This window comes from Chelonia mydas, chromosome 7 (assembly GCF_015237465.2).
Source record: "Chelonia mydas isolate rCheMyd1 chromosome 7, rCheMyd1.pri.v2, whole genome shotgun sequence".
NCBI lineage: Eukaryota > Metazoa > Chordata > Testudines > Cheloniidae > Chelonia > Chelonia mydas.
This window is the reverse complement of record NC_057853.1, coordinates 29452672-29465561: the sequence shown is the minus strand read 5'-3', so window position 1 is coordinate 29465561 and position 12890 is coordinate 29452672. Positions and strand designations below refer to the sequence as shown.

At 61.0% G+C, this 12890-nt stretch overlaps 1 protein-coding gene across 1 annotated transcript; it reads right to left on the bottom strand.

The window, feature by feature from the left end:
• Positions 1 to 366: 366 nt before the first annotated feature.
• Positions 367 to 11632, bottom strand: EFEMP2 (EGF containing fibulin extracellular matrix protein 2). The gene is made up of 12 exons (XM_037904923.2): positions 11477 to 11632; positions 8577 to 8664; positions 7726 to 7774; positions 7350 to 7586; positions 6858 to 6980; positions 6647 to 6763; positions 6340 to 6459; positions 5678 to 5797; positions 4901 to 5027; positions 3537 to 3732; positions 2262 to 2436; positions 367 to 638 (listed from the first exon to the last, which is right to left on the bottom strand). Exons 2-11 carry the CDS (start codon positions 8658 to 8660, stop codon positions 2275 to 2277), a joined length of 1335 nt encoding a protein of 444 aa, XP_037760851.1. The 5' UTR covers positions 8661 to 8664; positions 11477 to 11632; the 3' UTR covers positions 367 to 638; positions 2262 to 2274.
• Positions 11633 to 12890: the final 1258 nt, after the last annotated feature.

The window sequence follows — 12890 nt, the reverse complement described above, 5'->3', positions numbered from 1 at the left end:
TGCCAGGGTTCACCCCCCATCGCATGGGAAGAGGTGCTAATGAGCAGGAATGGACTCCAGCTCAGTTTTATCTCATCCCAGAGCTGAGCTTCTGGTCCTGGCTGTGAAGGGAGAGTGCCCCCTACTGCGCATTTGCTCCCATCCCTCGCTCCACCCTGGGAGGGGATAGTGCCCCCTATTGAAGGGCTTCTGTTCAATGTTTGAGCACATCTGCCTGTGCTTCACATGGCCACACTCTTCTTCACACTCACACAATTGTGCCTAGTGCTGCCCGGACCCATCCCCCACTTCCCCCGCACCCACACTTGATCAGCTCTGGTGCTGGTGGCAGAACCAGAACCCCCCACTCAACCTGCTTTGTCTTATTTGGGGTTTGGTCTTGGTGCTTTTACTGAAATTTTCCTTTTTTCAACCCAGAAAGTGGAACAGTTGGCCAAAATCACACCTCTGGTCTGCGCAGGAGCCCAGCTCGGGGGTCTCCAGCCAGGGAGGGGCAGAGCCCAGGGCAGGCTGGAGGGATGGGAGATTTGGGCCCAGCTGCATGTCAGTTTCCAGTGTGGCAGCTGGGGTCCCGTACCCCACTGATATCTCTCCAGAGCTGGGTCTGGCTGCGCTGTCTCCTTTGGACCGGTGCCAGCCTGCAGGGGCAGAAAACAGCAACATTGGGGCCTGAGACCCTGCTTTTTGCTGCTTCAGCCCCTAAGGAAAGGGGGAGGCAGGGTGTGTTACAATTCACACACCCCCACCCCGCTGTTCCATGGTCTGAGTGGGCTGGCTCCACCTGCACTGGGATTCCTCGCTTTTACAGCCAGACATTGAGCCCAGCCCACAACGCAGCTGGGTGAGAGAACCTCCAGGGGGCAGATGGGGAATAATCTGCCCCCTTGCACAGTTGTACACCCCCCAGAGCAGCTGGCACAGGCCAGGACACTGGGGCAAATGGCCCTCAGCTCAGCTCCATTCTCATGTGCTGGAGCATGCCCCCACAGCAACCCCAGTCTGGTGGTCGAGCTAGAGGGATACAGCCCAGCTGCATTGGAAGCCCCTGAGCAGTAGAGTTTTTCCCTAGTCTCCCCTGAGGTCAGTTGTTCTCAGGGCAAATCCCTCTCCCTGGTAAACATCCACCCCGCAGTTCCAGGCTGAGTGTCTGGCATCGGCTTCGATTGGCCTTTGTCTGCGGGACAGAGACCCCAGGATCTAGCCCCCTCGGGACTTTCTCTGGGAGAAACTCGCCCGACATGGTTTCCAGCGGAGGATTGTTCTCCTGGCTTCTCAGAGCTGGGTACAATCTTTGTTGGTCAGGGAGAGTCTGAAGGGGCAGGTAGCAGAGATAATGGGGCTCCCCCCTTTTCCCTTTAGGGAGACACAGACACACACCCAGTGGTGAGCTGGAGCTGGTTCGCTGGCTGTTAAATTTAGAAGCCCTTTTAGAACCGGTTGTTCCGTGAGGGACAACCGGTTCTAAAACGGCTTCTAAATTTAACCGGCCAAAAGTAGCTGGAGCACCCAAGGGGAAAATTTGGTAGGTGCAGAGCACCACCAGCAGCTCCCTGCCCCGGCCCCAGCTCAGCTTCTCTGCCCCCCCAGGCTTCCTACGAATCAGCTGTTCGCACGGGAAGCCCAGACAGCGGCTTCACACTCAGGCCCAGGGAGGCAGAGGTGAGCTGGGGCGGAGGGTGGGGGGGCGCATAGGGGAACCGCTCCCAGCCCCAGCTCACCTCCGCGTCCCTGGGCCTGAGTGCGAAGCCACCTCCTGCTTCTCAGCCCTCCCCGGCTTCTCGCCAAACAGCTGATTCGTGGAAGCCGGGGGGCGGAGAAGCAGAACGGGGCAGCGCATTCCGCAGAGGTGAGGTGATCTGGGGCTGGGCGCGGAGCTGCCGGTGGGTGCTCAGCACCCAGGGAGTCAGCGCCTAAGGCACCACTTCTGATGTGATCAGTGGGGTAGCAGACGCTCCCCCGCCCCTAGGAGCCAGAGGGACTTGCCAGATGCTTCCTGGGAGCTGCCCCAGGTAAGCACCTCTGGGACTCCCCACCTCGCCCCCCAGCAGTTGTCTCTGGCTCTTAGGGGTGGGCACCCACCATGGTGGCCCACGAGACCCTCCTACCCTGTTCTGGGGGCAGTCAGGGGAGGGGGGTGGATGGGGCAGGAGTCCCGGGGGTGGGGGGTGGGCAACGATTCCCTCATGGGGTGAGGAGGGAACCCGTTTTTGGCAGCTCATCACTGCACACATTCCCACCTCCACAAACTAGCCCTGTCTTACCCAGGCTGGGGCACTAGAAAGAATAGGCTCCCACGAAGATGGTGAGACGCAGCACCGAGCTGGAGCGGTAGCTCATGAGTGAGTTCATAGTCACCATCTCCAGGTCCAGCACATATTCCCGGGGCCCTGTGACAGGCCTGGCCAGAACCAGCATCGCGCTGATGTTATTGATTTGCTGCCAAGAGAGCAGATGAGTGAGTGCAAACCTCCAGGGGGTGCTGACCCAACCAAATCATTTCAGTGTAACTAAAGCAGTGCCCACTTTGTTGCTGACCCAAGTCAAGGTGTGGCTCTGGCGAGAGGGGAAGCTGCTGCCATCTGTAGGGGGCACCAGTGACATCCCAAAGGGGCCCGGTTTTCTGCTGATCTTATTTCCTGATCCGACCCACCCCCCAAGCACAGGGGTTCAGCCCTGGGAGACCTGGCCCTCGCCCTGACATTGTGGAGCTGATCAGCCACAGCCGACTTGGGCAGCAGAACAAGGCCAGATTTTTTAAAAGGTGTTTAGGCACCTAACTCCCCTTGAAATCAAGAGCATTAGGCATCTAAATGCTGTTTAAAACCTGCTGCCTGTTCTAGCCCTGCCCCTCACTAGCACCGTCCAGTGGAGTGGCTCCAAGTGCATGCAGGCTGGAGGGAATCCCCTCCGGCTCAAGGAGGCAAAGGAAAAGGGGGCTCAGGGCAGTCACTTCCTGCTGCTTTGATTCACCCTGCACCCCTGCCTCCTCAGACTTCTCCCTTGCAAGTTCCTACTCACCTTCTGCCTGTCTCCTCCATCCCCCTACTACCCCCAGTAATAACTAGGGGGGCATCCATAGCTTCTGTTGCCCAAGCACATCGCCCCCACCGGTGCTCCTGGAATCCGTCCACCCAACCTCCACCCTCTCTAGTTCAAGGATCCCCTGTCACCCCCCCACACCCCTCATTCCAGGGGCTCTGTCTGCTCCCCGTTTACTCCCCCCCCGCACACCACCACCAGTGAAATAGCTGCTTCTTCTTTGGTTGGCTGAGTTTAGACTAATGCAGGAAGTCCTGCCTCCAGGGCAGCACCCACTGGTTGGTGCTATGAGCAATTCAGAATGCCCCCCCTCACGGAGGAGATTGGGTCTCTGGATGAGTGGGACATGCCCATTGCCTGGCACTACGAGCAACACAGAAAGTCCTGCATTCTGGTAGCAGCCCTCCCACTATTGGTAATTGGGCTAAAAGAGGAAGTCCCGCCTTCTGCAGTGGTCTGTCCTGTCCAGAGCCCCCCGCTGCCCTCCCCCCACTCACCCGGATGTAGAACTCCCCCTGCTCGTTGCCAGAGCGGATCTGGAAGGCATTGTAGGCTCCAGGGTAGACACTGGTGGCCTGGATCTGGAAGACGTCAGAAGGGACGGTCCGGTCAGCTGTGATGCTCATGTAACGATGCACGATGGATGAGGGCTGTTCCCGGCACAGAGGGTTCGTGGTAGGGCACAGACAGCGGCTGCGAGGGAGGGACAAAGTTAGTGTGGGGCAGGACATCTGGGGTCCATCCCTGGGTCTCTCACTGACTTTCCAACTGCTTAGAATTGGGTATTTCGGTAGGGTTGCCAACTTTCTAATCACACAAAATCGAACACCCTAGCCCGATCCCTTCCCTGAGGCCCCGCCCCTACTCACTACATTCCCCGCTCTCTCCCACCCTCACTCACTTTTGTTGGGGCAGGGGCTTGGGGTGCGGGCTCCAGCTGGGGAATGAGGGGTTTGGGGTGCAGGAGGAGGCTCCAGGGTGGGGCTGAGGGATTCGGAATATGGGAGGGGGCTGCGGGTTGAGGCAAGGGGTACGGGCTCTGGGTGGGGCCAAGGACGAGGGGTTTGGGGTACAGGAGAGGCTCCAGGCTGGGGCTGAGGGATTCAGAGTGTGGGAGGGGGCTGCGGGCTCTGCGGTGGGACCAAGGATGGGAGCTTTGGGTGCAGAAGGGGGCTCTGGGTTTGGCGGGGGCTCAGGACTGGGGCAGGGGATTGGGGCACGGACTTACCTTAGGCAGCTCCCAGCCAGCAATGCAGCGGGGCTAAGACAGGCTGCCTGCCTGTCCTGACACCACGTTGTGTGCACCCCGGAAGCGGCCAGCAGGTCCAGTGCTAGTAGGCAGGGGGGCAGGAGCCACCCCCTCCCCCCACAACTCCCATTGGCCAGTTCCCATTGCAGAGTAGGGGCAGGTTCTTCTCCACACAGCGATAGCCTGGGAGCTGGACCTGCTGGCTGCTTCCGGGGCGCAGCGCGGTGCCAGGACAGGGAGGAAGTACCCTACCTAAGATCTGCAGCACCCCTGACCGGCCCTTTAATGGCCCGGCACCGCCAGGGTCCCTTTTCAACAGGGTGTTCCTATATTTCCCCTTTGGTCACCCTATATTTTGGCAAAACACATCCCCCAGCCACTGGAAAATGTGGCATTACTAGGCACAACACTGGGGCCAGTACTGAGTGCAAGGGGAGAGAGCCCCTTACTGAGCCCTCTGACCCTGCAGCATGGCACCTCCTAGTGCCACATTGGGGTCAGCATTCATTACAATGCAAGCCTGGTGGTTCCTTATGAGTCTCCATCCAGGGACAACCCTGCTTAGCTAAGGGAAACCACCCAGTCCCCACCAAGCACACCATGCAGACTCACTTGTCAGACACCTGCACATAGGGCTCCAGGCAGCGGTTCTTCTCCACGCAGCGATAGCCCCCATGGAAATTGATGCAGCTCTGGGCCTCGGTGCATTGGTGGGCGCCTGTCTCACACTCATTGATGTCTGCGGTGGGGAGAGACTGGGGTAACTGGAGTCAGACCCCAATCAAGATCAGGGCTCCCATTGTGCTAGGTGCTGCACAGACCCCAACACTATCAGGGGCCCCCACTGGGCCGGCCACAACACAGGTCAAGATCAGGGCTCCCACTGTGCCAGGCACTGCACAGAGACACAGTGACAATCTCTGCCCCAAAGAGCCCCCAGTCTGAATAGACATGGGGCGGGAACGGAAACTGAGGCACCGGGAGAGGAAGGAACTTTTCCAAGGTGAGTAGCAGAGCCTGGAATAGAACCCAGGAGTCCTGAGTTCCTGCCCGCTCCTAGCCAATAGATGCCCTACCACTGGAGGCAGGATGCTCTGGGCCCCAACAGGGATCTGTTCAGATCTTGGCCTCTCTCCTGGGATGACTGGCACAGAGAAGGGGGAAATCCCAGAATGCATTTCACACAGCTCTGCTGTGGCCCTCAATCCCAGCCTATAGCCCCCTGCTATGCTAAGCCACCCCCTTTCAATGGCTCTTGCAAGGGTTCTGGGATTTCTTTAGGGCAGCAGGGGCTGCTCAGGGCTGGGGCCAGCTGGGGTGGGTGGAGTGTCCTGGGGAGGAAGTAGCTCTGTGGTGGAAGCCCCTCCCAGTGCTGGGAAGCATTGGTACCTTGGCAGAGGCGGGTGCCCAGGAGCTGGTAGCCCTGGGGGCAGTCGCAGGAGAATCTCCCTGGCTCATTGATGCACTGGAACTGGCACAGGTAGCTGGAGTAGCTGCACTCATCGATATCTGGGTGGGGGAAGCAAAGCGTGAGAGGGCCGGGCTCCCTTCACCTCCTAGTCCATCACTGCCCCCACTCCAGGAACCACAGGATCTGTCTGTGCCCATCAGCCTCACTAGAGATTGCCCCTCATAGCCAATCGGTGGGAAAAAAGAGCAGGGGGAAGAGCTAAGAAGGTCCCCAAGGCAAGGGAATGGGCAAGTGGGTGGAGCAAAGCAAAGGGGAGGGGCTAAAGGGAATGGGGAGGGAACATGGGAAAGTGGGAGGAGCAGAATGGAATAGGAGGAGCTAGAACTGGAGATGAGAAGGGAGGAATTGTCAGCAGGGAAGGGCCAAGGGAAATGGGAAGGGTTAAAATTGTGGAGGGGCTAAAACAGGAGGGAGATAAAAGGATGGTAGCTGACATACAACAAGATGGGGCTAGAAATGGGAGAAGCTCAGGGTATGGGAGGGGCTACAGCTATGGGAGGAGCTAGGCCTGGGGAATGCTAAAAGCAGGGAAAGGCTAGGACTGGGGGCTGGGCTAGGGGCAGGGGCCAGGCTCACCTACCATTGCAGGTGAACCCGTCGCGGTCGAGCTCATAGCCCTGGTTGCAGCGGCAGATGAAGGTGCCGTAGGTGTTGAAACAGCGCTGCCCACACGGTGCCCCCATCTCACACTCATTCACATCTGCAAGGAAAGCGCAGTGTGAAATCCCAACACGCCCAGCACCGGGATGCGACTGCTTCTGGGGTGGGGCAGGGTGGTGTATAACAGTGTTCAAATGCCACCAGGTGATGCAAATGGGAACAGGAATAGAACCCAAGAGTCCTGAGTCCCAGCCCCCATTGTCCCTCTGGCAGGGCGAGTCCCTTACCCACGCAGGAGCGGTTGTTGCTGGCCAGCTGGAAGCCTGGCTCACACTGGCAGGAGAAGGAGCCTGGGGAGTTGACGCAGCGATGCTGGCAGTACCGGTACCGGCACTCGTCGATGTCTGCCACACGGGAGAGAAGGGGTTAAACTCATTGTCCTCCACCCCATCCCTGCTCTCTGCAGCACAGCGCCCCCGGTGGCCGGTGCCCACTCACCCACACACTCGGAGCCAATCTTGCGGTAGCCGTCAGGGCACTTGCAGTGGAAGGCGCCGGCCGTGTTGATGCACTCCTGGCTGGGCTGGCAGTCATGCAGCTCGTACTCGCACTCGTCCACGTCTGCAGGGGGCAGCACCGGGACATGCGGGGTTAGCTGGGACAGACACCCCCCAAGCCGGGGGTGTCCTGGATCAGCCCCATAGAATCACCAGCCTCTGCCTGTGGGGAAGCAGCTCCCTAACCCCCAGTGATACCAATTGCCTCCCTCCCAGTGGGCCTTGTGCCCCCCACACACCCGTGGCTGTTCCCCCTGCCTGTCCTCCCACCACTCCCTCCTCCATCTGGCCATGCCCCCTGCCTGTCCTCCCCGCAGCCATTTCCCTTGCCCCTCCCCCAGCCATGCCCCCTGCCCCTCCTCCCTACCATGGCCCCTCCCCCCAGCCATGCCCCCTTACCCCTCTTCCCCCCAATCACTCCCTGTTTACTCACCCAGGCAGGAGCCATGCCCATCAGGCTCGTAGCCCTGGGGGCAGGTGTTGTGGCGGGAGGCGGTGAGTGAGGGTCGGGGAGGCCGGGGTCGAGGGGCACTGGGGGGCGCAGCATTCTCCGAGTGCACGTCATTGATGACGGAGGCTGAGCGCGGCAGGCACAGGTACCCCCCATAGTGATTGATGCATTTCATCTCCCCTTTGCAGGCCTCGGGGATGGTCTCACACTCGTTCACGTCTGGGGACAGGCCCAGGGTCAGAACGCAGGAGTCCAAGCCCTTCCTTCCAAGGACCCCCTCCCAGCCCTGGGGTAGAACCCAGGAGTCCTGGCTCCCAGCCCCCCACCTTCAACCACTCCCCACAGTCCCGCCTCATACCTTTGCAGTGCTGTGTGTCTGAGTCCCACTGGTATCCGTCTGTGCATTCCTAGGGGTAAGAGAGGGAGACGGTTACAGTCGGGGGTCCACAGGCAGTGGGGAAAAACCCCAAATATAGGAGTGAAGAAATCAAAGGGCTGAACCAACAGGATCCCATTGCCCTTGAAAGCATTAATGGGCCCTGCAGGATCAGGAGAGGAACCCAGGTGTCCGAGGCCAGCTCAGGGCAAGCAGGCAGCTAAGGGAAAAGGCCCTGCATAGACCCCACCTGGGAGCAGGGCAGCAGGGACGGACACAGAGCAGGGCTCATCCTCTCCAGCAGGGGGCAGCATGCACACGCACACAAAACTCTCCATAGATTGAATTTATCTCCCAGACCAGGCAAATCATAATGGTGGGGAGGGGAAGGGGGGCAGGTGCACAAAGCACCTCTGGTTGGGAGTGAAATTGGGGGGTGTTGCAGGAAGCCTCTGAAACAGAGGGGAGGGTGGCACCCAGCCAGGGGGCGTGGAATAGAGGGATACAAGGAGCCCTGGTGGATGCGATGAGCTCGGTTGAGAGAAGCTACGAAGGGAGCGACCGCTAGTTAATCCGACAGCGTTAGTGTCTCACTTTGTGAGCAGTGGGGCTGTGCAGCCCAGTTTGTAATTCCAGGGTCTCTCAGGGGCACTAAGGATGGAACCCCCTCCAATATCCTGGAGTTTTGCTGAGGGATCCCGGCATACACAGTCCCCGTGCCCCACCCCAGAGGCAGCTGCATCTCAGCACCAGGCAAGGGACCCTGTATAAACAGCCCACACACTCCACCCCAGAGGGCGTGTGCAGGGTGGGCAGCACTGACACGTTCTTACCGTGTAGGTATCAGGTTCCTCCAGCTCCTGTGCCAGTGTCGCGCCCACCAGCACTGCCAGCAGCAGGCAGGAGACGGGCCACATGGTCCTGCCAGGGGTAAGGCAGGGGTTAGTGTCACCCACCCACAGTCCTGCCAGTGCCCCTCAGACTGAACCAACCCCCCAGACAGGTAATCAGAAACCCCTCTCAAGTGGATCTGATCCGTGGCCTGGTATCCCCTCTATGCATCATTGCCTCTGTACTGCTGAGAATGAAGGCAATTCCCCTTGGGCCTTGGGGACAGGGATCCTGTCCCTGCAGCTGCCATGGGGCCAAGCGCACCCCACAGTGCCCTGGAACATATGGAATATGGATTCCCCTCCCTGCAAGGTGAGGCTTCCTCCGCCGTCCCCTCCTCCTCCCAGTCTCCCAATGCCCAGTGGATTCAAAGCCAAAGAGTTTGGTGGGGACTTTGGCTCAGAGCATCCAGATCACCCTCATTCCTGTCCTCACTTGGAGTCCATCCAGCCCCATTTGGAGGGTGATGGGGGAGGAGCAGGGACCAACCATCAATGGCAGCCCCTCCCCGTACATTGTATCTTGCCCTTCCCACTGGGCCTCCCCCCCCACCCCAATGGCAGAGACCCCTGGAGTTCTGGATGGCTTGGAGGTTTCACACCTGGGTTCAAAGTGAGGGCATGTCATGAGTTGGAGGGTCTCAGCATTGAGTCCCCATTATAATCCAGCCAAACATTGCCAGACTCGGCCTCAATGGCTGAGATGGCAGGGGGACCACAGGTGTGGACTGAGGGGGATCAGCTGAGCAGTGGGGGGGGGGCAGGGCTGGGAGGGCAGGGGACTATGGGTCTGGATTGAGGGGCACTATCCAAACAGAGGCTAAGGGCGTCTATCAACTCTTCTCCTGAGGCAGGAGCTCTGGTCAAGTCCAGGCTAATTATAGCCTCTCTGTGGCTATGAATAGCCATCCACCCAGCTCCCAGACCGTCTGGAATCCAAAGCCCCTTGGCCAACCCAATTTGTGGGAGGAGGGGACCCCAGAGCAGCCATCAGCAAATCAGAGCTGTGGGGAGCCGGGACATCCCAAGGCTGGGCAGGAGCATTGTAGCATGGTGGGGAACAGGGGATTGGTGGCAGAAATGGGATCGGGGGAGGGGGCATCCTTAGGGGATTGGGGGAAGCAAAGTGGAGACCCCCCCCACCCAAAGTACACAGCAGAAAGTATGGATGGATGGTTCCAATGCATAGCCTGGCAGGAGCCCTCTCACTGACCCAGCACTGTCAATATTTATGTCTGGCTGGGTCTACAATTAGTCTCTGGGGCCTGGAGCCCTGTGGCCTCTCCCAGCCAGCCAGAACACACATGTAAGGGAACATGGGTGTGCCCTAGAGGAGTGTACAAAATGACATCTCCCTCACCCACAGCCAGCCTAGACTATGCTCTCCAGCTGTTGCCTCAAGGCCTGGTATTGCAGGGAAGGGAGGGGGCAGACTGGAGCTGCCCTGCTGGGCTCTTCCTACTCTCCTCTCCCCTACCCCAAAACTCTGTCCTGCTGCTGGAAGAAGGTGGGTGAGGGAAGAGCCCTGACTGCCTCCTGCACAAGCTCTGATTGGCTGCTCTTCCCCAAGAGGCGGAGCATTGGCGAGGGCAGCCCATCAGAGGGGGATCCCCCAAAGGGCAGGATCTCCTGAGACTTGTCTCCAGAGGGGCTTTTCTGAGAGAGGTGGACACAGGTGGTGGGGTGGGGATCAGGGAGAGACCCCGGCAGCAGGAGAGGCAGGCTGGGGTGACTACTGGGAGGGATCCCAGCAGTGGAAGAGGTGGGTGGTGTGGGCAGCACAGGCAGGGATCCCAGCAGTGGAGGAGGTGGGTGATGTGGGGAGTGCAGGCTAGGATACTAGCAGTGGAGGAGGCAGGTGGTGTGGGGAGTGCAGGGTGGGGGAGGGATCCTGACAGCAGGATCCTGGCAGTGAGCGAGGGGAGCACTATGGGGAATGTAGGCCAGGGCACGGATCAGAGAGGGATCCCAGCCAGCGGGGAGGCAGGCAGTGTGGAGAGCGCTGGTGGGGGGGGGGGGAGACTTGGGGAGAAATCCCAGCAGTAGGGAGGCAGGCGGTGTGGGGAGCAGGGGTTGGGGGGAGGGGAATTGGGGAGGGATCCCAGCAGTGGGGGGGTCTGGGGGGACGGGAATTGAGGCAGGATCCCAGCGGTGGGGAGGCAGGCGGTGTGGGGAGCAGGGGCTGGGAAGGGACGGGAATTGGGGAGGGATCCCAGCAGTGGGGAGATGGGGGGGTCTGGGGGGGAAGGGGAATTGAAGCAGGATCCCAGCAGTGGGGAGACAGGCGGTGTGGGGAGCAGGGGCTGGGGGGGGGAGAGGAGAATTGGGGAGGGATCCCAGCAGCAGGAGGGCAGATGGTGTGGGGAGCACAAGGCGGGGAAGGGCTCAGGGAAGAAGCCTGGTGTGTGTGTGTGTGTGGGGAACATGGGTGTATAGGGGTGGGCCAGGTGGGGGGCAGGCAGTTAGGGGGTGAGGCGGGGAAGTCTATATTTTGGCCCAGCCGTCTCTGAGCTGGCTCCGTTAGGTGTACTCCTCCCTCCCGCCCCGGTTGGGGTCAGTGGGTCACAAATGGCTCATCTCGGCCTTGGGGAGGGGTCTGACCTGGTGGGGTCCCGCTGGCCCTGCACCGATCCCAGCCCGTCAGGACCCCCCCATCACTGCCAATCGCGTGGCTGGTGCCACGGCTACAAAGGGGGATTCCCAGAAGTTTCGGGCGCAGGGATAACGCCACCGGGACCCCCCCGACGCTGACCCCGCAGGGCTCGATCCATACACGGCCCGGTCCGCTCCCGGGGATCCCCCACTGACCCCTGTACGGCTCGATCCCCTCCGGCCCCACTTACCGTCCGGGATCGGCCCCCCGCCCCCGTGCTCAGGCCGGGGGGTCCGGTCTGCGCCCCCCGGGCAGGACGGTCTGCCCCGATCCCCCACGGCCGGGCGGGCGCACACGGAGCGGGCGCTGGCGGCCGAGGCTCTCTGGGAGAGACGCGCTGGCTCCCCCCGGCCCCCCTGCCCCGAATTCCTGGCCCCGGGCCAGCGGGACCCGCCCCGCACCTGGATCCACTTACAGCCGGCGCCGCGCGCCCCGGGCCGGCCAGCTGCGAGACCGCGCCCCCTGCAGCCCCTGCCCGAGCCCCCCACTGCTCCACCCCGCCCCATCACCGCCTGCGCCACCGCTCCACCCCCGCCCCATCACCTCCTGCCCCAGCCCCCCACCGCCTCTTGCCGCAGCCGCTCCACCCCCACCCCATCACCCCTATACTCCCTCCAGCCCCGCTTTACCCCTGCCCCCTGCAGCCCCAGCCGCTCCAGCCCCCCTGCTCCACCGCTGCCCCCCACCGCCTGCCCCAGCCCCATCACCCCCTGCCGCTCCACCTCCTCATCTCCTGCCCTCCCCACAGCCCCGCTCTACCCTCCTGCCCCCAAGACCCACAACCACTCCACCCCCAACCCCGACTCCGCTGCCCCAGCACTGTTCTCTTTTACTTCCCCCAGACACTCACTCATCCCCAGCCTCCTTCTGCCCCCCCCCCACTCCTTCACACACCCCTCTCCCTGGAAACCCCTGCCTCTGCACCCTCTCTGCCCACCCACCTTCTTCTCTGCCCTCCCCCATGGAACCCCTACCACTTATCTCCACCTCTGTCCCCCCTTCCCATCCATCTCCCTGCTCCCCACCTTCACCCCATCCCAGGGAGTGGGGATGGTTAATCCCGAGGCACATTTGCCCCTCTCTAAACACACCCTCCCACCACATGGCCCACCTCAGCAGGGGACGGGGGTTCTGTGTTTGTGCATTTATCCCCTGGCCACTTAGCGGCCCCCCCAGAGGGGTAAGGCTCTGTGTGCTGTCCTGCCCCCAGGCGGTGACTTTTGCTGACTTACACAAGTGGCTAGTAAGTTCCTGGGGGGGAGGGGGGAAAGAGCCCCGAGCCTCCCCCAGCAGAGGTGTGGACACCCCGATAGCCTCCCCCAGTGTTAAAGCTGGACACAGTCCAAGGAGAAATGCGGCACTGTTTTTAACCCTGAGGTTAATTAACCCTGGGACCAAACAGCCAAGGGCCGTGGTGGATTCACATCTCTCAGGGTCTCCAGCTCCAGCTCCAGCCTGGCTACCCTCGGGAACATGCTTCAGTCCAGCACCCGTGCCTGGGCTCAGCACCGGGGGTGATGGGTGACATTCTCTGGCCAGGGCCCCCCAGACTAGCTAGTCTCATGGTCTCTTCTGGCCTGAAAATACATGGATTGGTGTTGGAT